This window comes from Electrophorus electricus, chromosome 7 (genome assembly GCF_013358815.1).
Source record: "Electrophorus electricus isolate fEleEle1 chromosome 7, fEleEle1.pri, whole genome shotgun sequence".
Classification (NCBI taxonomy): Eukaryota; Metazoa; Chordata; class Actinopteri; order Gymnotiformes; family Gymnotidae; genus Electrophorus; species Electrophorus electricus.
Genome location: NC_049541.1, coordinates 6,026,104 through 6,044,746, shown reverse-complemented (window position 1 = coordinate 6,044,746; position 18,643 = coordinate 6,026,104). Strand labels below are relative to the sequence as shown.

General features: G+C 40.7%; 1 protein-coding gene across 1 annotated transcript in view; it reads left to right on the top strand.

The window, feature by feature from the left end:
* Nucleotides 1–18,643, top strand: part of tmtopsa (teleost multiple tissue opsin a) — a 43,892-nt gene that overhangs the window by 10,571 nt on the left and 14,678 nt on the right. The window contains 4 exon segments of the mRNA XM_035528111.1: nt 8,649–8,796; nt 8,799–8,873; nt 8,876–8,929; nt 16,388–16,688. Coding sequence (XP_035384004.1) covers nt 8,649–8,796; nt 8,799–8,873; nt 8,876–8,929; nt 16,388–16,688 — 578 coding nt within the window.

Below are 18,643 nucleotides of genomic sequence, written 5' to 3'. Positions count from 1 at the left end.
TTCGTTTCCACTTCGGCACATTTGCATATGGAGTGGGGGCTTGATGAATGGCTGTGTGGTGCTCTGCTGACCCAAGAAGTTGAGGGCGCTAGCCGAGGGTGCCTAGTTATATTTACAGCAGAATGCTCCCAGGAGAAGCAGTACTGGCCATGCAGGCACCATGGAGAGTTCCCCCTGAACCCAAAGGGTCCATTTAGAAACTGACCAATTTTTCTGCAACCCTCTTTCAGTTGTTCCTTTAACATCCTTTATAATCTTTAGAAGGCAGCCTAGGCAAGTTCAGTAGTTGGTTTTGTGATATCATTAGCCAATGTTACCTTCATCTGCTCTAACTTGTTTCACTTTTGCTTCAGTTGCATGCTGTATCACTGGCAGAGATCAGCAATTAAGGCCATGCTGGGTGTCAACTTTTTGAATGCCTTCAGAAAGTGACTTTGGAAGGTTGCAAGGAGGACAGCTTAGCATAATGAGGTGGCACTTAGCATGCTCCGTCCATACAGTTGTGGTGTTGTACAGCCTACCTGACAAGCTTAGAAAAAGAGCGGCATGCCTCCTGGTACCTCCCTCACACCTGCCCCCGTGGTCTTGAGTTTTAGCACCTTCTAGTTTATATTCAACACACACACACACACACACACACACACACACACACACACACACACACACACACACACACACACACACACACACACACACACACCTTCCTCTTCTTGCTTTACAAGAGCATCCTACTACCATGAAAATTTATGTGCCGCCTCTACAGAATGTCAGGGTGAATGTGATCACTCCATCCTTTGCAACTGGACAGGGAGATGTCATGCGACAGATGCTGCTATCACCTTACAAAAGAAAAATGGCTGCTTAACATTTATGGTCTATGGATTAATCTGTATACTATGTGTCTGGATTTATGATCAGTAAAACTAGGAGGTACATGAATACAGCAATATTTTCTATGCAGTCAATGGCAAAGAAAGAATACAATGTTCCTGGTTCAGGCGCGAGAAAAGGATCGCCTTATTGAGCCTATTCTTGTTCGCTGAAGCCAATGGTGACAGTAATGCTTAAAGTGTTTATTCTTCATGTGCTTGTACCACACACTTAGAAGATGTACACTGGCAAGCAGCAATAAAAATATCCTGTTTTCTTCTGCGCTCCAAAATGACCTTCCATCACCATGGAAAAAAAAACAGTACTTGCAGAAGTCTGGATAGTCTACATGGTCAACAACAAAAAAAGTGTTCTTCCTACTAAAATCCCCCTGAAAAGTGAACACCAAATTACAAGACAGTGACACACCAAATTACACTTCAGGACACTATTTTAAACACGTGTCAGAGGAACAAGGTGTATGTGGGTGAGCCATTTAGCAATTAGCCTTGATTTGCTGACAGAACAGTCTAGGCCTAATCCATAATTAGCCCATAATGAACGTCCGAGAATGTTTCCAACACGACATGGGGGCAGCGCGGAGAAGCAGCCTTTAGGTAAGTGAAGGTGACAGGAGAGGTCGTACCTGCACTTTGTCATCGCGCTTTGTTCACAGGATCATTGCCGGAGGACAGGGCACATTGGGCTTGCCGAATCAGGCCATTTGTCTGCAATGTAAGTGGTTTCATCATTTCTCAAAGGCCACGCAGAACAATTTGGCCTACACTACAGTTCAACATCTCCATATGAATATTTTGAGGTTTGTTTGACTCTTTCCTTCTCTTCTGTGCTCTTGCCTTCAGGACCTGTATAGATCTGAGAGCTGCAGCCTAGTTTACTGAAAGTCACCAACACTTGAGATTAAATCTGACAAACTAGCCTAAGATGACAATGTTGACTTTTATAGAGTATAAATACCCAACAAAAACAGCTGTCTTGGGTACCGACTTAAGTGCTTTACCCACATAACTCAGCATCTTTCACAGTTCTCATCTGGATGTTCTATACCTCCTGTCAAATAGAAGAGCTATAGAACAAAAAAAATTCTTTTATATTTTCCCTGGAAGGTTGTTCCTTCCCTGGAAAATTACCTTTCTCCTGTCCAAAAGAAATCTGGAATTGATCCAGTTTTAATAGGATGTTAACTGATCTTGAATGACCCAGGGGACATGATCTGTGACAGTTATGCGTTTGGTTGGAGATGTCCACCCACAGCTAAAATTATAGTCTTGCTTGAAGAGACCGACAGAGGTGGAGGAAGAGGTTGTAAACACAACAGATGTATAAACAGCAAAAACCCACTGTTGCTGAAAACCAGTGGAGAGGAGCAGAGAAACACTGTAGTTGATTATGCTATTCACAATTATTAAATGAATCATACCTGGCAAACAGTGATTGTTTGTGTTGAAGTAGATGCTATGTTACACACACTTAACACACAAAATTACTTATTTTATCATTAAATTATGTAATGACTGAACATTACATTACATAACATTACATGTAATTATAACCAGGATTATAACCAGGGTAATATTATATGAAAGAGGATTATGAATTTCCAGTACTTTTCAGACCACTAATGTGCTGCGCTGGCCTCGGGAACCTGCGGATTTAAATAATGAGAGAAGCAAGGAACAGGTGAGCAGGTGAGCATTAATAGGTAGGTGATTGGGAGAGGGTCCAGGTGTGTGCTGTGATCCTGAGCATGACTGGACGTGTCCCGCCTGCTGGATGATTGGCCAACCATGACAATAATATTCCTGTGACTGTGGCTTTTTGAAAAGGGACTGGAAATCACACACTGAAGATCTCGAACTTAAAACATGGTATGAGAAGATGTCCAATTAACTTTTGTCGGTGGCCATCTTTTCAACACCTCATGAGTTAGCGGCCCTCTGAGGATCCCCATGCTGTTAAGCTTAGGGTGACTGAGTAAACACAAGCATTCGTAACCATGTGTAAAATTCCTCCATTGTTAAAAATAAAAGATGCAGAAATGTTCTGGAAAATAATCCAGCCACTAAAAATGTTTCCGTGAATTTGTTGTCTTGGTGACACAAGTATAAAAATGAGAACAGCAGGCCAGAGTGAATCCACTTCAGCTGAACTGTGCCCCATGCCTCATGAATTATGCAAACACATCAGATCCTATTTCCATCAGTCCATGTACTGTGTGTGTGTGTGTGTGTGTGTGTGTGCGTGCATTTTGCAGTTGTTTTTTGACAACCAAAAAATAGTTTAAAAAACCCACACCAAATGCAGTTTTTTAGTTCTGTTTTAAACAAAACAAAACCAACCATCCAAATAAACAAACAAACCTAGAGAGCCAAATGATTTGCTCTTAGTTGCTGATGTTGAGTTGATGAGGACTTTAGCTATTTGGAATGAGATAAACTTATACATAAACTTTTTTATTAGTAATTTCACCCATATACAGCCATCAAATGAAACCCTTTCCCTTAATTGTATAACAATCCAAATCATTCTTTGTCTTTTAAAAATGAAACACAGAGTATTTCTATAACACAGAATAAATTACAGAAACAAAGATAATCTCCCCATTTTTGATGCCACCATTGACTTGCTTTGAGTAAGATGAATAGCAGATCACTGCACAGTGACATGCCATACACTTCTCCCAGTTCCAACAGTCATTGACAGGGCAGGCATTTCTCCCTGCTGCCAATAAACCAACAGTCTTGGAATGACAGGCTTTGAAGGCTAATGCAGTGGGTATTGGTGCTTCAATGATACGTTGTTGATGTCACCTTTTTGGCAACTCCTCTGACAATGAGTCATGACATGCACCTCACACATAAAAAAAAACAAAAAAACATGTGGAATAAAAAAAAAGTTGAATCTAAAGGTCTGTCTGGACCCAAAAGAAAACTGTAAGATTTACTTCAGCACTGTAGCTGTTGAATCATCACTGTATTTTGGGATGTAAAGCAGCGGGTCTTCTCTGTTGAAATATATACCATTAAAATACTGTGGACCAGTGTGTGGCCACTGACAAGAGATTTATGCACAAAAAACACCATTGTTAAATTATCACCTACAGTGAACATTATGAAACCAAATAAACCATGTCAGCATCCATTTAACCATCCATTTAAGTTGCTTTAGCCATGTATTGATTTGGCATCGTGTTGAGCTTGCCATTATTGTATCCAGGTGTTATAGGTGGCAAAGCTGCAACAAATGGTATTTGTATCTTTTAAGTCTCTTTGAATAAGTGTCTGCAAAATAAATAATAAATATATGAAACGTAAGAAATGTAAATGCCATACTAAGTTCATTAACAGTACACCATCAATTTTTAGCAGCTTTCAAGTGTCAACATATGATTTTGAGTTTCAACCAATTTATTAATGGCTTGGTGTCTAATAATGTACATTTCAAAACCTACTCAAATACATGACTAAGCACGAATAAAGCAGACACATTCCTTCCTGACCCATAAACCAACAGTCTTGGAATGCTATCAGTATTTGTTTAATGAGGCAGAGAGCTCAAGGATAGTGGTGGAAAGCAAAGGATAATTTTGCTGCTTGAAGACAAGTTCTGGTCATTTTACACCACACAGCTTCAACTGTCTCTGTCTTATCTACATATCCTGGGTCAGATCTTCCTAAAGGTTTACACTTATATATAGTCACATTTATGTGTATCCACATATCTAGATAAGTTATTTAATAGTGCAGTAATATAGCAGAAGGTTGTTTGGCTAGGAGTGTGTGCACTGAAGAGTCTGCAAGCTGAGGGTTCAGTCTTGTATTTCACTGCATTAAACAGTTTGCGAATGTATTGACTAAGTTCACCATGGCTCAGATGCCAGACTAAACCCATTGAGTGTGTATGTTGTAGGATGTTGTACAAGGTTAGAACAAGTTCAGTCTCAGTCAAATTCATTTAACTGCCTGATCCCTCAGACTCGATAATGACAGTTGCTAGATATGAAAGAGAGAAAGGATAGGATGTGATTTACAAAAGAAAAGAAGGTGAGTCCTATAAATAAGAATCATGGCTCTTTGAAGATTTATGAAGCTTTGTGAAGCTGGTCTGTATATATACATGTCAACTACTATATTAGAAACACCCACCATATATGTAAAACTTACAGGGACACAGAGAGTAGAGTCTATCAATTGCCACTCACAGCAATAACATTCCTCTAGCCCTTCATTGATTGGTTACTGACCACAGGACTGCTATTGGCCGGATATTTCTGCATGGTCAGCCTCTTTCAACCCAACGTCGACAAGGACACATGTAAAAACTTCAATAATTGCGATAAACAGATTGTGTCTGATAAGCTTGGACCAGCTCATCATTTAAAATCATGCCACTACCAAATCATCACTGGTAATTATTGTCAAGGTCTGCCACACAAAAAATGTGTTCAGCTGTGGTCATGTAGTTTGAAACTGACCAGTAAAGAATAAGAATAAGGTGGCTGAGAGTTATTTATTGTACACTAATAAAATGCATCTATAAGACATGTCTATCTAGTTAAGTGGCAAGTGTAGGTATGAGGATGAAGTTTCCATAAAATAGCTGCTGATTTTATATATATATATATTGCTAAATTGGATTACATTAATTGTGGTAACAAGGAACTGGTGAATAATAAAGTAGTCTCTGTCTAGTTGAGTACACTGTTTTATTACCAAGTTTTGCTTTTGGCCTTCATGCTGACACTCTGGATGATGATCAGCCTGTGATTGCAGATTTACCGTGCAGATTTAATGTCAGAGTGCCATTCCTGCATTTTAATCTGGCATAAAAGCCTTAGTCAAGTAAAACTGTCTCTTACATCACTCAGACTAGACCACGAGTCTCCTTCCTCTATAAACCAAACTGAGTATTTCATCATTCCTCTACTACTAGTGTACTTCCCTCCGAGTACAACTCTAACCTGCTTCTAACCAGTAAACAAATGTTTCCCAGTCTAGTCATCAGGGACTCCAAGTCAGATGGTATTTATTTATTTATTTATTGCTCCATCCTAGCTCACAGTACATCTAGACAAGATTTTTGCTGTTCTTGACTGGTTCATTCAGGTGTGCTAGGGGCTGGAACACAGCAAAAATGTGGACAGTAGGGTGTTCCCTAAGGTCTGGGCAGGAAAAACTGCAGTAGTCTACTTTCCTCTGACATCACTCGGAATGAAACTCTTCCTTCTTTCTTACATCACTCTAGTGTACCACCAGTGCCTATAATGTGTCAGGAATAAAGTCTCTACTATTATCAGACTCTGACGAAGTCTCCAATGTCATTAAGCCTCATTAATGTGGTACAGGCTTCTCATATTGCATTACTATTGCAAAGCTGGATTTCCTGTGAATGTCTTTGCTGTGAATGGTTTTCTGTCAACAATGATTGCAAGATTTTGAACTTTCACTGGATTTTAGCCAGTCTTGCACCAAGTGTTACTCTCTTCTAGCCCCTCTACAACTACTGGGACACACACACACACACACACACACACACACACACACACACACACACACACACACACACACACACACACACACACACACACACACAAAACAAAAGAAAAAAAATATTCAGGATTGCTCAAAACAATGTCACAATTCTAACATGTGATATAAAAGAGTTTACCTATCCAGTACTTTGATACCAAGATGGTCCACAGTTTTGTTCTGTCCCAGCTCAAGTGATCAGCCCAAATGAACTAGAGCCTTAATGCTTTAGTACTGAATATCTTTTACATGCGCATGAGCATGCAAGATAGACAAGTTGTTTGAGCTAATTAGAGCTCATACATGTGTTGGTTTTTACCATATACACAAAAGGTGTTGCTAAATGATTTTCGAATAAATTGCAGGGTTCTGGATGTAAACCATTTTTGCCTACAAATATTTATCATTTATGGTTGTATTATTTACAACCGAAGCAGCCACACATAAATACGTTTGCAAACAGGAGTGCAGTATTCAGCAATATTTCACATTTGTAACAACAGTTACCAAGTTTAATACGCAAGTTTAAAGTATAATTATGTTGCATCGATTAAAGTTTATTAGTGCTTTTGACACTTGCATTGGGTAATCATTGGGTCATGACTTAATCACAGGGATATCATAACGGTAATTCATTTGTTCGCTGTCTATAATACGCAGTCGTATTTGTAATTCACGAGCTGGGGTCATAGTGGCATTTTGTATGCCACGCATAGGTCTCTTTCAAAAAGCTGTGGCTCTGGTCTTCTACAACCATCTGGTCAGCCGCACATATCACTAAACGTCCGGTGCCTTTATTCCAAATATCAGTCAGTTTTTCTTAAATGTCGATCTGTCAGCTGTGCACATAAACGCGCTTTAAGGCGAGATTCCTTGCTGTTCCCTTTGCAGGTTCGTATCATGTATCAAAAATGTATCCATGACACTTCATTTGCTTCTAATGGACACAGTGGAATCACGGAAGACAGGCGACTCAGACCCAATCGTGTAGTGAAACATTAATATTAATCAGAAAACCTAGAAAACAGCCGTAGGCTATCAAGCAGTCTATCATTATGCAATAGTGCTAACAGGCAATTTAACTGAAGGCAATCGTGGAAGAATCTCGGGTTATGTTGCAGCTGAAATAACTTATTATTAAACATTAATGTAATGAATATTGATAAATAAATAGTTAATAACCTAATGACGCCATGGGAAAATGGATCAAATACTAGCTACAGCTTGTCTCAGGCTACGAAGTCTCCCGAAACCCAGTGCGTCGCGTCACTACAATAGTGCACGCAGGACTCCAGAGTTGGCAGTAAATCTGAGAAGAAAAAGCAATTCTTGATATAAGAATCATAACGGTCATAACACATGTGTGTCTTAATAAAAATGGAGAACAGGTGAGGTATTGGGTGCGGGACACTGAGTCACATACATCTCTTGAGATTGCAAAACCAATCCAAAAATGACACTTTTCTATAATTTATATCAGTGTGATAAGAGATAGCTTCCGAGTTAATGTTTAACTTTGTTTCATAAATGCCTAAAATGTTTACATGATATACAAAAAACGTTATATGATATATGATAGACGACAGTGCATCGTAAAGCAAAAAAATGGAAAGCGTCGCTGTGTCAAAAAATTAGAATAGGCCTAATTTAAGCACGCTAAAACCCTTACAGTATCCGGTGTAAGCGAGCACCGAGGTAAATGTGGCCATTGCTCAGCCTGGAAATACAACAGAGGGAATGTCATTCATAACAAACTGCATAGGCTCCAAAGACTCATCTTCATAACGGGAAACTACATCTAAACTGCATTTTTCTTCAGCAGGCAGGCGAGAGCTGATCCTCGCTAAAGACGGCAGCTGTGAAGGAGGTACACCGTCACGAACCGGACGGAGTGTGTTTCTGTAGCGTTAGGATTACAGTCACCACATGGTGGAGCAAAGACACTCCAAACTTTATTCTCACTTCAAACCAATGAGCCGCCGCTGAAGAAACTTCGAGTTTGTGCAGCCGCAGCGAATCCGCTCTTTTTCCCCACATAAAAGAAATTGAAGTACCAGTACACTGTTGTTTCGATTGTTGGGGGGAAGCAGTTTCTCAAATAGTCACTACAAATTCAATGACCTATTTCTTCACGTAAAACAAGGCAGTGATACTTGTTCAAGTGTTCCGCGAACGGATTGCAGTGATTGTGTCCAATATGAGTGTGAGCCGCGGCAGCGGAGTGAATAGCGCGAAGACCGAGAAGACAGTCATAGCAAATTAAGCGCGACCGGACACCTGGTCGTAGCGGTGTGTTTGGGCTTCATCGGTCCTTTCGGATTCCTCAGTAACCTGCTCGTCCTTGTGCCGTTTAGACTCTGTAAGGTTATGCGCTCACCAACTTACTGCTGCTTAATATTTCCATAAGCAATCTGCTGGTTTGCGTGGTGGGGACGCCGTTCAGCTTCGCGGGGACGATGGCGAAAGTGGGTGTTTGTGGTATGGCTTTGCCATACTTTACTGTTTGGTAAGTATGAATGGCAAATACATTTTTGGCATGTAATAAACCTGTCTAACCTATGTATGGTATTAATCGCGTGATTGCGCTATTCTATAGTAATGCGCGCTCGACGACGCTTTTATTATTTTTGTTTGGATCAAAGAACTTGCTCTTGAAACTAGGCAGGAGACAAAAAATACAAACAAACGCAAACAAACAAACAAAACAGTTTGGACCGTTTACAAAATTTGCGAGTTAAACATGTCACTTTGTCACACAAATGTCTTCTTTTGATTCGATACATCTACCAGTTTATCTGTGACTTAATGAAGTGTGCCAGTTCACTGTGCTTTTATAACTGCGTTATTCCTTACTTGATTGCTGGTTTGGAGATCAGGCTATGATGTGTGCATGGCGTTCTGTATTGAATGATCTGTCTGCGATGGATTCTATTTTTAAGTAGTCTATGCGCCATGGCAAGTTTTAAGGGTCGGTATTCCTCCTCTGACGTGATGTTTTGTTAATCCATGATACGTGGTAACAGATGTATTTCTGGGGTTCTAATGTGATACCACGGGCTAAAAAGGGTAAACGCGTGAGATGTTTGCTATAGGGTAATTTGTTAACCGTACGGTTGACAGCTTTGACCAGGGGTGATACCGGTACCAGTGACTTGTATATTAAAATACGAACATAATATAGTGAACAGTCTGTTCCTTTGTTAGTATTTTATTAACCTATTCTTCCTTGCATCACGGCCATCATTAGAATTAAGCCCGTTCAATGTACAGCTATTTCGTTCCTGAATGTAAACTAAAACAACCTCTCACATGATCTAGGGACAGAAACAAAGGAAGAAATTATATCACTGCATAAACCCTTTCAAGACGTTTTTCCCCACACATTTGAAGTCGTCACTCGACTCCATTATTAGTTTATGCATAAAAGAGCTGTCTAAAGATCTATAGTCATTTATAGATGTGATATTTGTATTTAGACTCTGATTTAGTCTCTGTTGCTATTGTCTCTCAGCACAAGGACTTAAAAGTCAGTGCCAGTAAAGCAAGTGATTATGCAGCTGAAAAATTAGAGGAATACACTTGTATGACTTCTGAGGGTTTACTGCAACATGCATGCCACTCAAGCACAGAAAGGTCAGTTTAAATTTTTGCGATAAAGTACATAAAGCTCTATGGAGTTTTGGACAGACCTAGTTAAATCTTATGGGCAGATAAGATAAAGATGAACCACCTTATCTGTGAAACAGTGGTAATGGCTGACCTATCTTCATTGATGACCCTACTGCCAGCAGTTGCAACAAACCTGATGAATTGTCAAGTTCAAGGAAGCATCTTAACTCCTTAGACCCAACAAAAATACTTCCACACTCACTGGATGGCACTGCACCTTGCAGCAAAACAATGGCATTGCTACAGTAACTACAGTCTCCCAAGGCCCAAAAGTAGGAATTTGATGACTGGCTAAAGTCACACAACCTGAACCCCAGTGAGTATGCATTTCACTTACTGAAGGCAAGACTGGCAGCAAAACAGTCAGGAAATAAAATCAAAATTAGAATCTGATTCGAAATTTGATTCAGTCTAAGAATGTTCATATACAAGGACTTTGCCTTTGGTTACACAGCAAATGGCAATTCACTGCTGAATTTGCAATCACATTACCATCCATTCCTACATATTCCATGCATTTGTACAGTCACACAGGCACACAGACATCACAGGAGAAGATGCTTGTTTATAGCGATGTCGGGGTCACCGTGTTCAGACAGGTGTCAATTTGCTGCACAAAATAAACATGACGAACATTATTTTAGTAATCTTAATGTGATTTTAATTTGTCCAGTTATTTTTGCCTCACTGGTAGCAGCTGTTTAAAGCACTGTACAGATACTTATATGGTGTGATGGGAGATCACAGGTAGCTATGCTCTCTTTTAACAGAAGACTGGGAATCACTGGGATCTATGCTCTTATTACAGGTCTGCCTCTGCTTTTCTTTATCTCTGTATATGTGAGATATATCAAATATAATAAGATATATACATAATATATTAAGTATAACAAAATAAATTACAATACAATATAGGTAGTACGTACAATAATGTATTGAATATTTACAGTGTAGCTTTACATAGTATGTACAGGATAGATATAAACAGTAGTGTATGATGTACATACATTATATCCAGTATGGTGAATGCTAAATATAAATAAGTCCAGGGTACACCGCAAGAACGGTGTAGGAGCAGTAGTATTTATTGGCATATTGTAGAGTTAAGTAAAGTGATGGTGAATGGAAAGAAGCTGGACCCGAGCCGACTGGTTCTAGCACGGATGCTCCTGTATCTCCTCCCAGATGGTAGGAGGTTAAACAGTGTGGTTGGTGTGGAAGGAGTCCCTGATGATGCTGCGTGCTCTGCGCACACAGCGCTGGTGGTGAACGTCTCCAAAGGCAGGGCGCTGTGCACCAACGATGCACTGAGCATTCACCACCTTTTGCAGGGCCGTCCTGTCAACCACAGTGGAGCCGCTGTACCACACTGTCACACAGTTGGTCAGAACACTTTCGATGGTACAGCGATAAACGTTAGTCAGGATCCGAGGAGACAGATGGTCCTTCCTTAGTCTCCTTAGGAAATAAAGACACTGGTACACCTTCTTAACCAGAGAAGATATGTTGAGTGTCCATGAAAGATCCTCAGAGATGTGGACGCCCAGGAATTTGAAGCTGGAAACACGCTCTACTTCTGTTCCGTTGATATGAACAGGAGAGTGTGTGCGGCTTTTGGTCTTCTTGTAGTCCACAACGAGTTCTTTGGTCTTTTCGGTGTTGAGGGAGAGGTTATTGGTGAAACACCAGGTTGCCAGATGCTGGATCTCCTCCCTGTAGGCTGTTTCATCATCATCGCTGATATGTCATCTGCAAACTTAATGATGATGTTAGATAAATGCAGAGGCACACAGTTGTGGGTGGACAAGGAGAAGAGCAGAGACCTCAACACAGCCCTGTGGCACGCCAGTGTTCAGAATGAGGCTGGAGGACATGTGACTGCTCAGCCTCACAGCCTGGGGTCTGTTGGTTAGGAAGTCCAAAACCCAGTTACACAAGGGGGTACTGACTCCCAGGTCACTGAGCTTGGTAACTAGCCTGGTAGGGATTACTGTATTAAAAGCAGAGCTAAAGTAAATGAACAGCATACGTGTGTAGTTGTTCCTATTGTCCAGGTGGGTGAGGGCAGAGTGAAGGGCAGTAGAAATGGCATCCTTGGTTGATCTGTTTGTACAATACGCAAACTGGTGGGGGTCCAGTGATGGTGCAAGCACGGCCTTCAGATGACTGAGTTTCTCAAAGCACTTCATCATGATGGGTGTGATTGCAACAGGGCGGAAGTCGTTCAGACATGCTGCAGAAGATCGCTTTGGCACTGGTATGATAGTGGATGTCTTCCAGCATGTTGGAACAGCAGCCTGAGCCAGTGACAGATTAAAGATGTCAGTAAGGACCTGAGCTAGCTGTTCTGCACACGCTCAGAGAACACATCCTGGAACGCCATCGGGGCCGGCAGCTTTCCGTGCGTTTACTCTGCTCAGTACTGAACGCTTATCCTCAGTGGATAACATGGGAGGTTCACCCTTATGAGGAGGAAGCCCATCCCACGTGGTGAATTGTATCTCTCTCTGGACAAGCAGATTATGAGGCTACATTTAATAAAGCTTCAGATGAACTGAGTGCAGTGTGGTGAGCTCCACTGCCCTCAGTGGCTTTCAGTTTCAGAAGGTCAGAAGCTAGAGGGTATTCATTAAATGTCTTGTAGCACCATCCTCTAATTATGCATCTGTTTCTCCCTTGCGCTCGTCTTCTTTTTTGTATATGTTCATTCATACTACCCTTTCATCTCATGTCTCTTCTTCCCTCAGATAAAGTGTAGAACAGGGCCTCGCAGATAACCCCTCTGCTAAATTGCACTGAACCCAGTGCACACTTAATGACATACCATAGAGCTTCCCATCAGGTAGGTGAGACCAGCTGGGCTATATATATTAACCTTCCTTTGTAACGAGTAGCTCAAAATAACCCTGAAGCTGATTATAAACTTCAGAGCCATAACACGTTTAGTTTTACACTGAGTACTACAGAATGAATAAATGAACTATAGAACGTAACTGATGCTGCAGAATGTACCATGAATCACATGCTGAAATAATGGACCAAAATACCCTGGGCCAAAATAATGATTGTGGTATTAAAAAGGAGCAATGGATAATTATAAGGAAGAATGGATTGTGTTAGCATTTACTCTTTCATCTGGGGGCCAAGCTGACCATTCAGCTTTGTAAGAAAGGTTAATTGGACTTCATTGTTTCTTCACATAGCTTGTGCTGACAGGATGAAAGCTGTTGTTTTGTGTTTTTCCCCTTCTAGTCAATATTACACTCCAGCGATTCAGATGTTCAGCAAAGAAACAATTAATTCTGATCACATTAAATGTAGTGAGTGCAAAGTGTCCCAAAGTGAATGGCAGGTGCAAAGTGATTGGCAGGTTTCAGGTGGTATATTAAGTTATGGAAAAAATTGTGGAGGAAATCACAATCCAAAAGTCTGGTTCCTACATCAGATCAGAGTGTGGCCAGGATTCATAATTATGATGGGCCTGCAAACATGACTTTAGCCTGTTTAACTTCTTTTACCTGTCTGCCAAGAAATTTCAGTTAACACACAAACTGTTAGCCAATCTAAATTGTGGATTATGCAATTTCTGCACTTTTTTTTAACATTCTAGTTGCAGTCACAGTTCCAATACACACGTTTTTCAGAATGCTTAGCAAAAGACAGGATTCAAGAAAAGGGCAAGAATACCGTTTTGTTTTCTTTTGTAAATAGACGCAGTGGATCCCGAAAGCCTATTGTTATACACCACGTTCAGTGTAGATTGATTGCGGCTGCCGTGCGGGAGAAAGTTTCCGGGGCTCTTTTCCGGTTTGCTCTATGCTCCCGTTCCGTAGGGAGGGCTCGACCCAGCTCCAGCGGGACCACTCCATTCCGCCACGCCCCGTGCCGCAAACTGGAGGCCTTTTGTCCTCGCCCCGCCGGTAATTCAGAATCGCTACATTCCTACTAAGGGAACGTCAAACAAATCACCTCATCGAAACATTTCCCTAACGAGACGGAACATAGTTTTGTTGGGTGGGCACATTGTGACAATTCAAGCAACCAACCCACTTGCAAGAATTTCTTCGGTCAAGTTTCATTTGTTTTGCTCAAAGAACGCACTGCCTACTGCCTACTTCACCGGCTTGCCGTTCTCCACAAGGTTATAATCCTTACGAAATTTTAGGTCCAAAGATTTTAAGCAAATTAAAATCATAACAAAAGCATTTCTAAAGTTCATTGTTATTAAAACATTACAAATATCTCTATTAACTTCTAACTGTGACCCACAGAAGTAACCGTTTCGTCACTTAAAGTCAAAGAAGATTGCTCTCAAACACTAGATCACAGGAAGACTGAAATTAATTGTCAGTTTGACATCTGATATTGATTGCATTCAACATAAATCAACTGAGACCTTTAAACCTTTGTGATGTCGTAACGGTGAGCGGTAAGGACGCAAGTGCGGAGAAGAGCGAGATTTATTAGGGGTAAATCCTGATTCAGAGTCGTTATAATGGTCCAGGGTCATTGAGCCAATACGTGGAGTATGGGGCTACGTGATACACAAAAAAACACACGAAGACAAACAAGGGAAGCAGGCTATAACCGAGGCTAGGATAAACACAAAGGCACGGAGTACAAACTTACGGATACGGGCTTTCAAACACATAAATACAGTCATTCAAACATCCATACAGTCAATGAACAGCCAAGACACGGAGAACAACACAGGGTTTAAATGCATGAACTTAACAATACTAGAAAGGAGGAATACCAAACAAGGGGTGGAGAAAACGAAACTAAGAAATGGAAGCAAAATAATACATACAACAGGGAAACCGTGCTAGATATAAAGTTCTAAATGTTAAGCAAGAACAAGCCTATTTTTTTTCTTCTTTTTAAATCCATTTTCCCTTTGATCTCTTTGCACACAGAACATTTGATTTACATTAAAATGCAGACAGTATTGTTAAACCCTGTGATGAATTACCTCTAAACCTCGAATGTCTAAAACCTATGAAGCAAATTCTTTGCCCTTTAAATAGTTCCTTAAGATTGACCTTTTCTTCTTTGCACACTGAAGAATTAAGCTTATGCAATAATGTCAAAAATAGTGTAGATGCTTTTGGAAGCTTAAACCCTTGCTTAACATCTGCAAGGTAAAATAAATAATTAGTTTTAACAGTAGAGCTGATGGGACCAACAGTGCAGAGCAGGCTTGAATGCAGTGGTGACCTCATGCTGTTGAACACATAGGTGACCTCATGCTCTTGAACACAGCAGTAACCTTGTGGTCTTGAACACAGCAGTGACCTCATGCTCTTGAACACAGTGGCGAACCCATGCTCTTGAAACAGTGGTGACCTCATGCTCTTGAACACAGTGGTGAACCTATGTTCTTGAATACAGCGGTGACCTCATGCTAATGAACACAGCAGTGACCTCATGCTTATAAACAGAGCAATGACTTCATGCTTGAATGCAGTATTGAGCTCATGCCCTTCATATTTTATGCATTTTCCTATTTCTCTTTCCTTAACTCACCTCAGTCATAGCTCATAAGGGCTTGTTGTTTTAGCTCATAAGGGCTTGTTGTTTGGAAAATGCAGAAGTGTATGGAGCATAGGGCCCCAAGGAAGCAGATAGGGAATGACTGCTCGGTCTAACTCTCCACTTAAATAAGGTACTAATCTCCAATGTTTGCTGAAAAGATTAAATGAAGATGTCTTATAAAGATGGTAACAGTTATGAAGCAGCATGTATTGATGGTCTTTTCAAACGTTTTTTATTTCTGTTGTACACAACACCTACATGGAGCCTTATAAGCACACCAAAGAGGTCCTGCTAGATAATTTCCTATACAGTCATTTTCATGGATGCATTTTTTGAGGATAGAATGAAGAGTGGTCATTAGGTGCCTTTTATATACACCATTGCTGTAGCCTGCCTAAAGCTATTATTGGAAATCAATGGCTATGAAAGGCAGGCTTGTGGATCATTCTCGGATCAGAGCACACATCTAAGACCCAGAGGAGGCACCAAAGCTGTGACCTTAGGTTCAGCATTTAACCTAGGCTTTGTAACTCATTTGTTTTTCTTTCATATGGCTGACCTCTCCAGCCAACAATGAACATTTCCTTTACTCTCAGCAGAAAGTAGAAGATAACTGTATGACTATATAAGCCTTAGCCACCTGTTGAGTTGCATCATATTGTAACACAGCCTGTTATGGCCCAGGAGAGACTGTGAAGACATTTTGCACCATTAAAAAAGGCTCAAGCTTTTGAAAAATGCATGCATGTGTCTTTGGCCTGCAGGCATGGCGTCCCTCATCTCCTTGGCTATGCTCCCACATGAGCGATGCCGTACCATGATGGGCCTAGCAGAAAAAGATGCCACTAACTACAGGAAGGTAGCAGTAGCAGTGGCATTTTCCTGGTCTGGACTCTGCCCCTTTCTTCGGGTGGAGCTGCTACAGTCCAGAGGTCCCTGGCACCGCCTGTTCAGCAGACTGGATGGCCAAACCAAGAACATCTACATCATCTGCCTCTTTATCCACTTGTGCCTCTGTTCCTCATCATTGCCATTGACAGTATGCATCTGCATGACACCAAACAGGTGAGTCACAACACTCAAGTTTGTCCTTCATCTTTCAGAGGTTTTTTTGGTGATAGTGGTGGGCCTTTTATGTAAGCCATGTTGCGTGTGTCCAGTGTTGCAAAGCAGTAATTACTGTATCACTGAAAACATAAATTATAAAAAGTGCTTGTACAATAGACAAAAATAATTTCCCTATGGAGGAAATGGACTCATATTGATCTCATCTTCTTGCTCTTCTCTTATCCAGCTCAGACAGCAGGCAAACACGTAAATAAAAAGAGTGTCTGCAGGCAAAAAGGTTTAAACACTGAATTAGAAATATTAATAATATAAAAAATAGATTTTGTATTACTTATGAAGTGATCTGTGGAATGGAGGCCTCTGCAGGCCTCTCCAAAGGCCCTTGCAGACCCTGGCGCAGTTACCATAAGGCCACTGAGTTCGTGTAAGGCGGATTTTTCTGGGTCATCGTTGTAGTAGGCATAAAGGCTACAGCTTCATCAGTACTGGAGAGTATGAAGTAAGACCATGTTTGTTAAGAGAACTGAAGCCTCCTTTGTGAGTTTCTGCCTTTGTTCATCATCTCACCACCAAGGACAAAGTAATACAGAAAAACAACTTTATCTTACAGGTGCTGCAAGATGCCACGTGGTGTGAGATCAGCACTGGGTTGTAATGGTTTCACACCTCATCTTGCATAATAATGGATTTCAATTTGCATATATCGAATAATGTATGGTTTGGATGTAATGGTATAGATTTCAAATGCTAGTATGTAAAAGAGAGTAGGGCAATTACATAATCACCCCTAAAAAACTGCATAGAAATTTGAGTTTTTGTGTACTAGTCAGACATTCTCCAGTGGGTGCTTCAATTATGCTTGATAATGTTACCTGCATTAATGAACAGGACTAGCTATTCTCTTGAACTAATTCTCAAATCTGCGTCTTTATTTTTGAATGAATTAGAAGTCATTGTACCAGCATATGGAGGGATTTAGGAACCACATCTGCCAATTATGTTTTTGAATTGGTCCATTGTTTTAGAAATGTTTGTAGAAATGTGAAATCTCCCAGACAGTCCTACAATATCAGCAGGCTATGCAACATTGCCTCTTATTCACTCAGCTTCCCATTGCATCCAGTAAAATGTTTGAAATCTCAGTTTAGCAATAACAACCTAAGTTCCCCGTTGTGTAAGAAGGAAACAAATACGGGTCAGTTTGGGGTTCTGTCCTGCACATCAGGTGTCCCACCTTGCACAGTGTTACACAAATGAAGCAAGTGAATATGTCCCATTCCCCTATTTACTAAAGTTCTTCTCAGACTGTAGGACATGGTTTGAGCAAAATCAATTCTTCATTAAACTCTGACACATGACACGTACAGTGAGCTAATGGTAATGAATGACCATATGATGGAAAGGGTGTCAATAGAGGCCGGACTGTGTGTGTGTGTGGGTCTCTGTGTGTCTGTGTGGTGTATTGTACAGTATGTGTTTGCCCTGCAGTTACTTTCCTGCAGTGTTGTGCTCCATTTGGGGCTTAGAGAGTACTGTAAAGAGACTACTGTAAGTTATGATACCATCTGCTCCCTAAGTGTGGTTAATACGTTTAATATGCAAAAAAAAAGCACAGTTGTTGCTTAATGGCATGAACTGGGCAGATATATAGATGTGCTACAGCGTCATTTCACAATATTGTGTTTGATTAATTTACCCTTTGCATCTGATGTACATATAAGTGCCAAGTTTGTATTCCAAATAATCAAATAAGTCATAAATGATGAGTAGTCTTCTAAATGACGTCACTTAGTAGTGATGGTAGACAAAACGATTGACCGTTAGCTAGCTGCTTGCTAGGCGGTACTTTGAGAGTGCTCAAGATAAATATGCAGTAAAAACCAAGGAGTGAGACATGAAGTAGACAGACAATGTCTTTGTACACCAGCTCAAGTCACATCTCCTTACAGCCT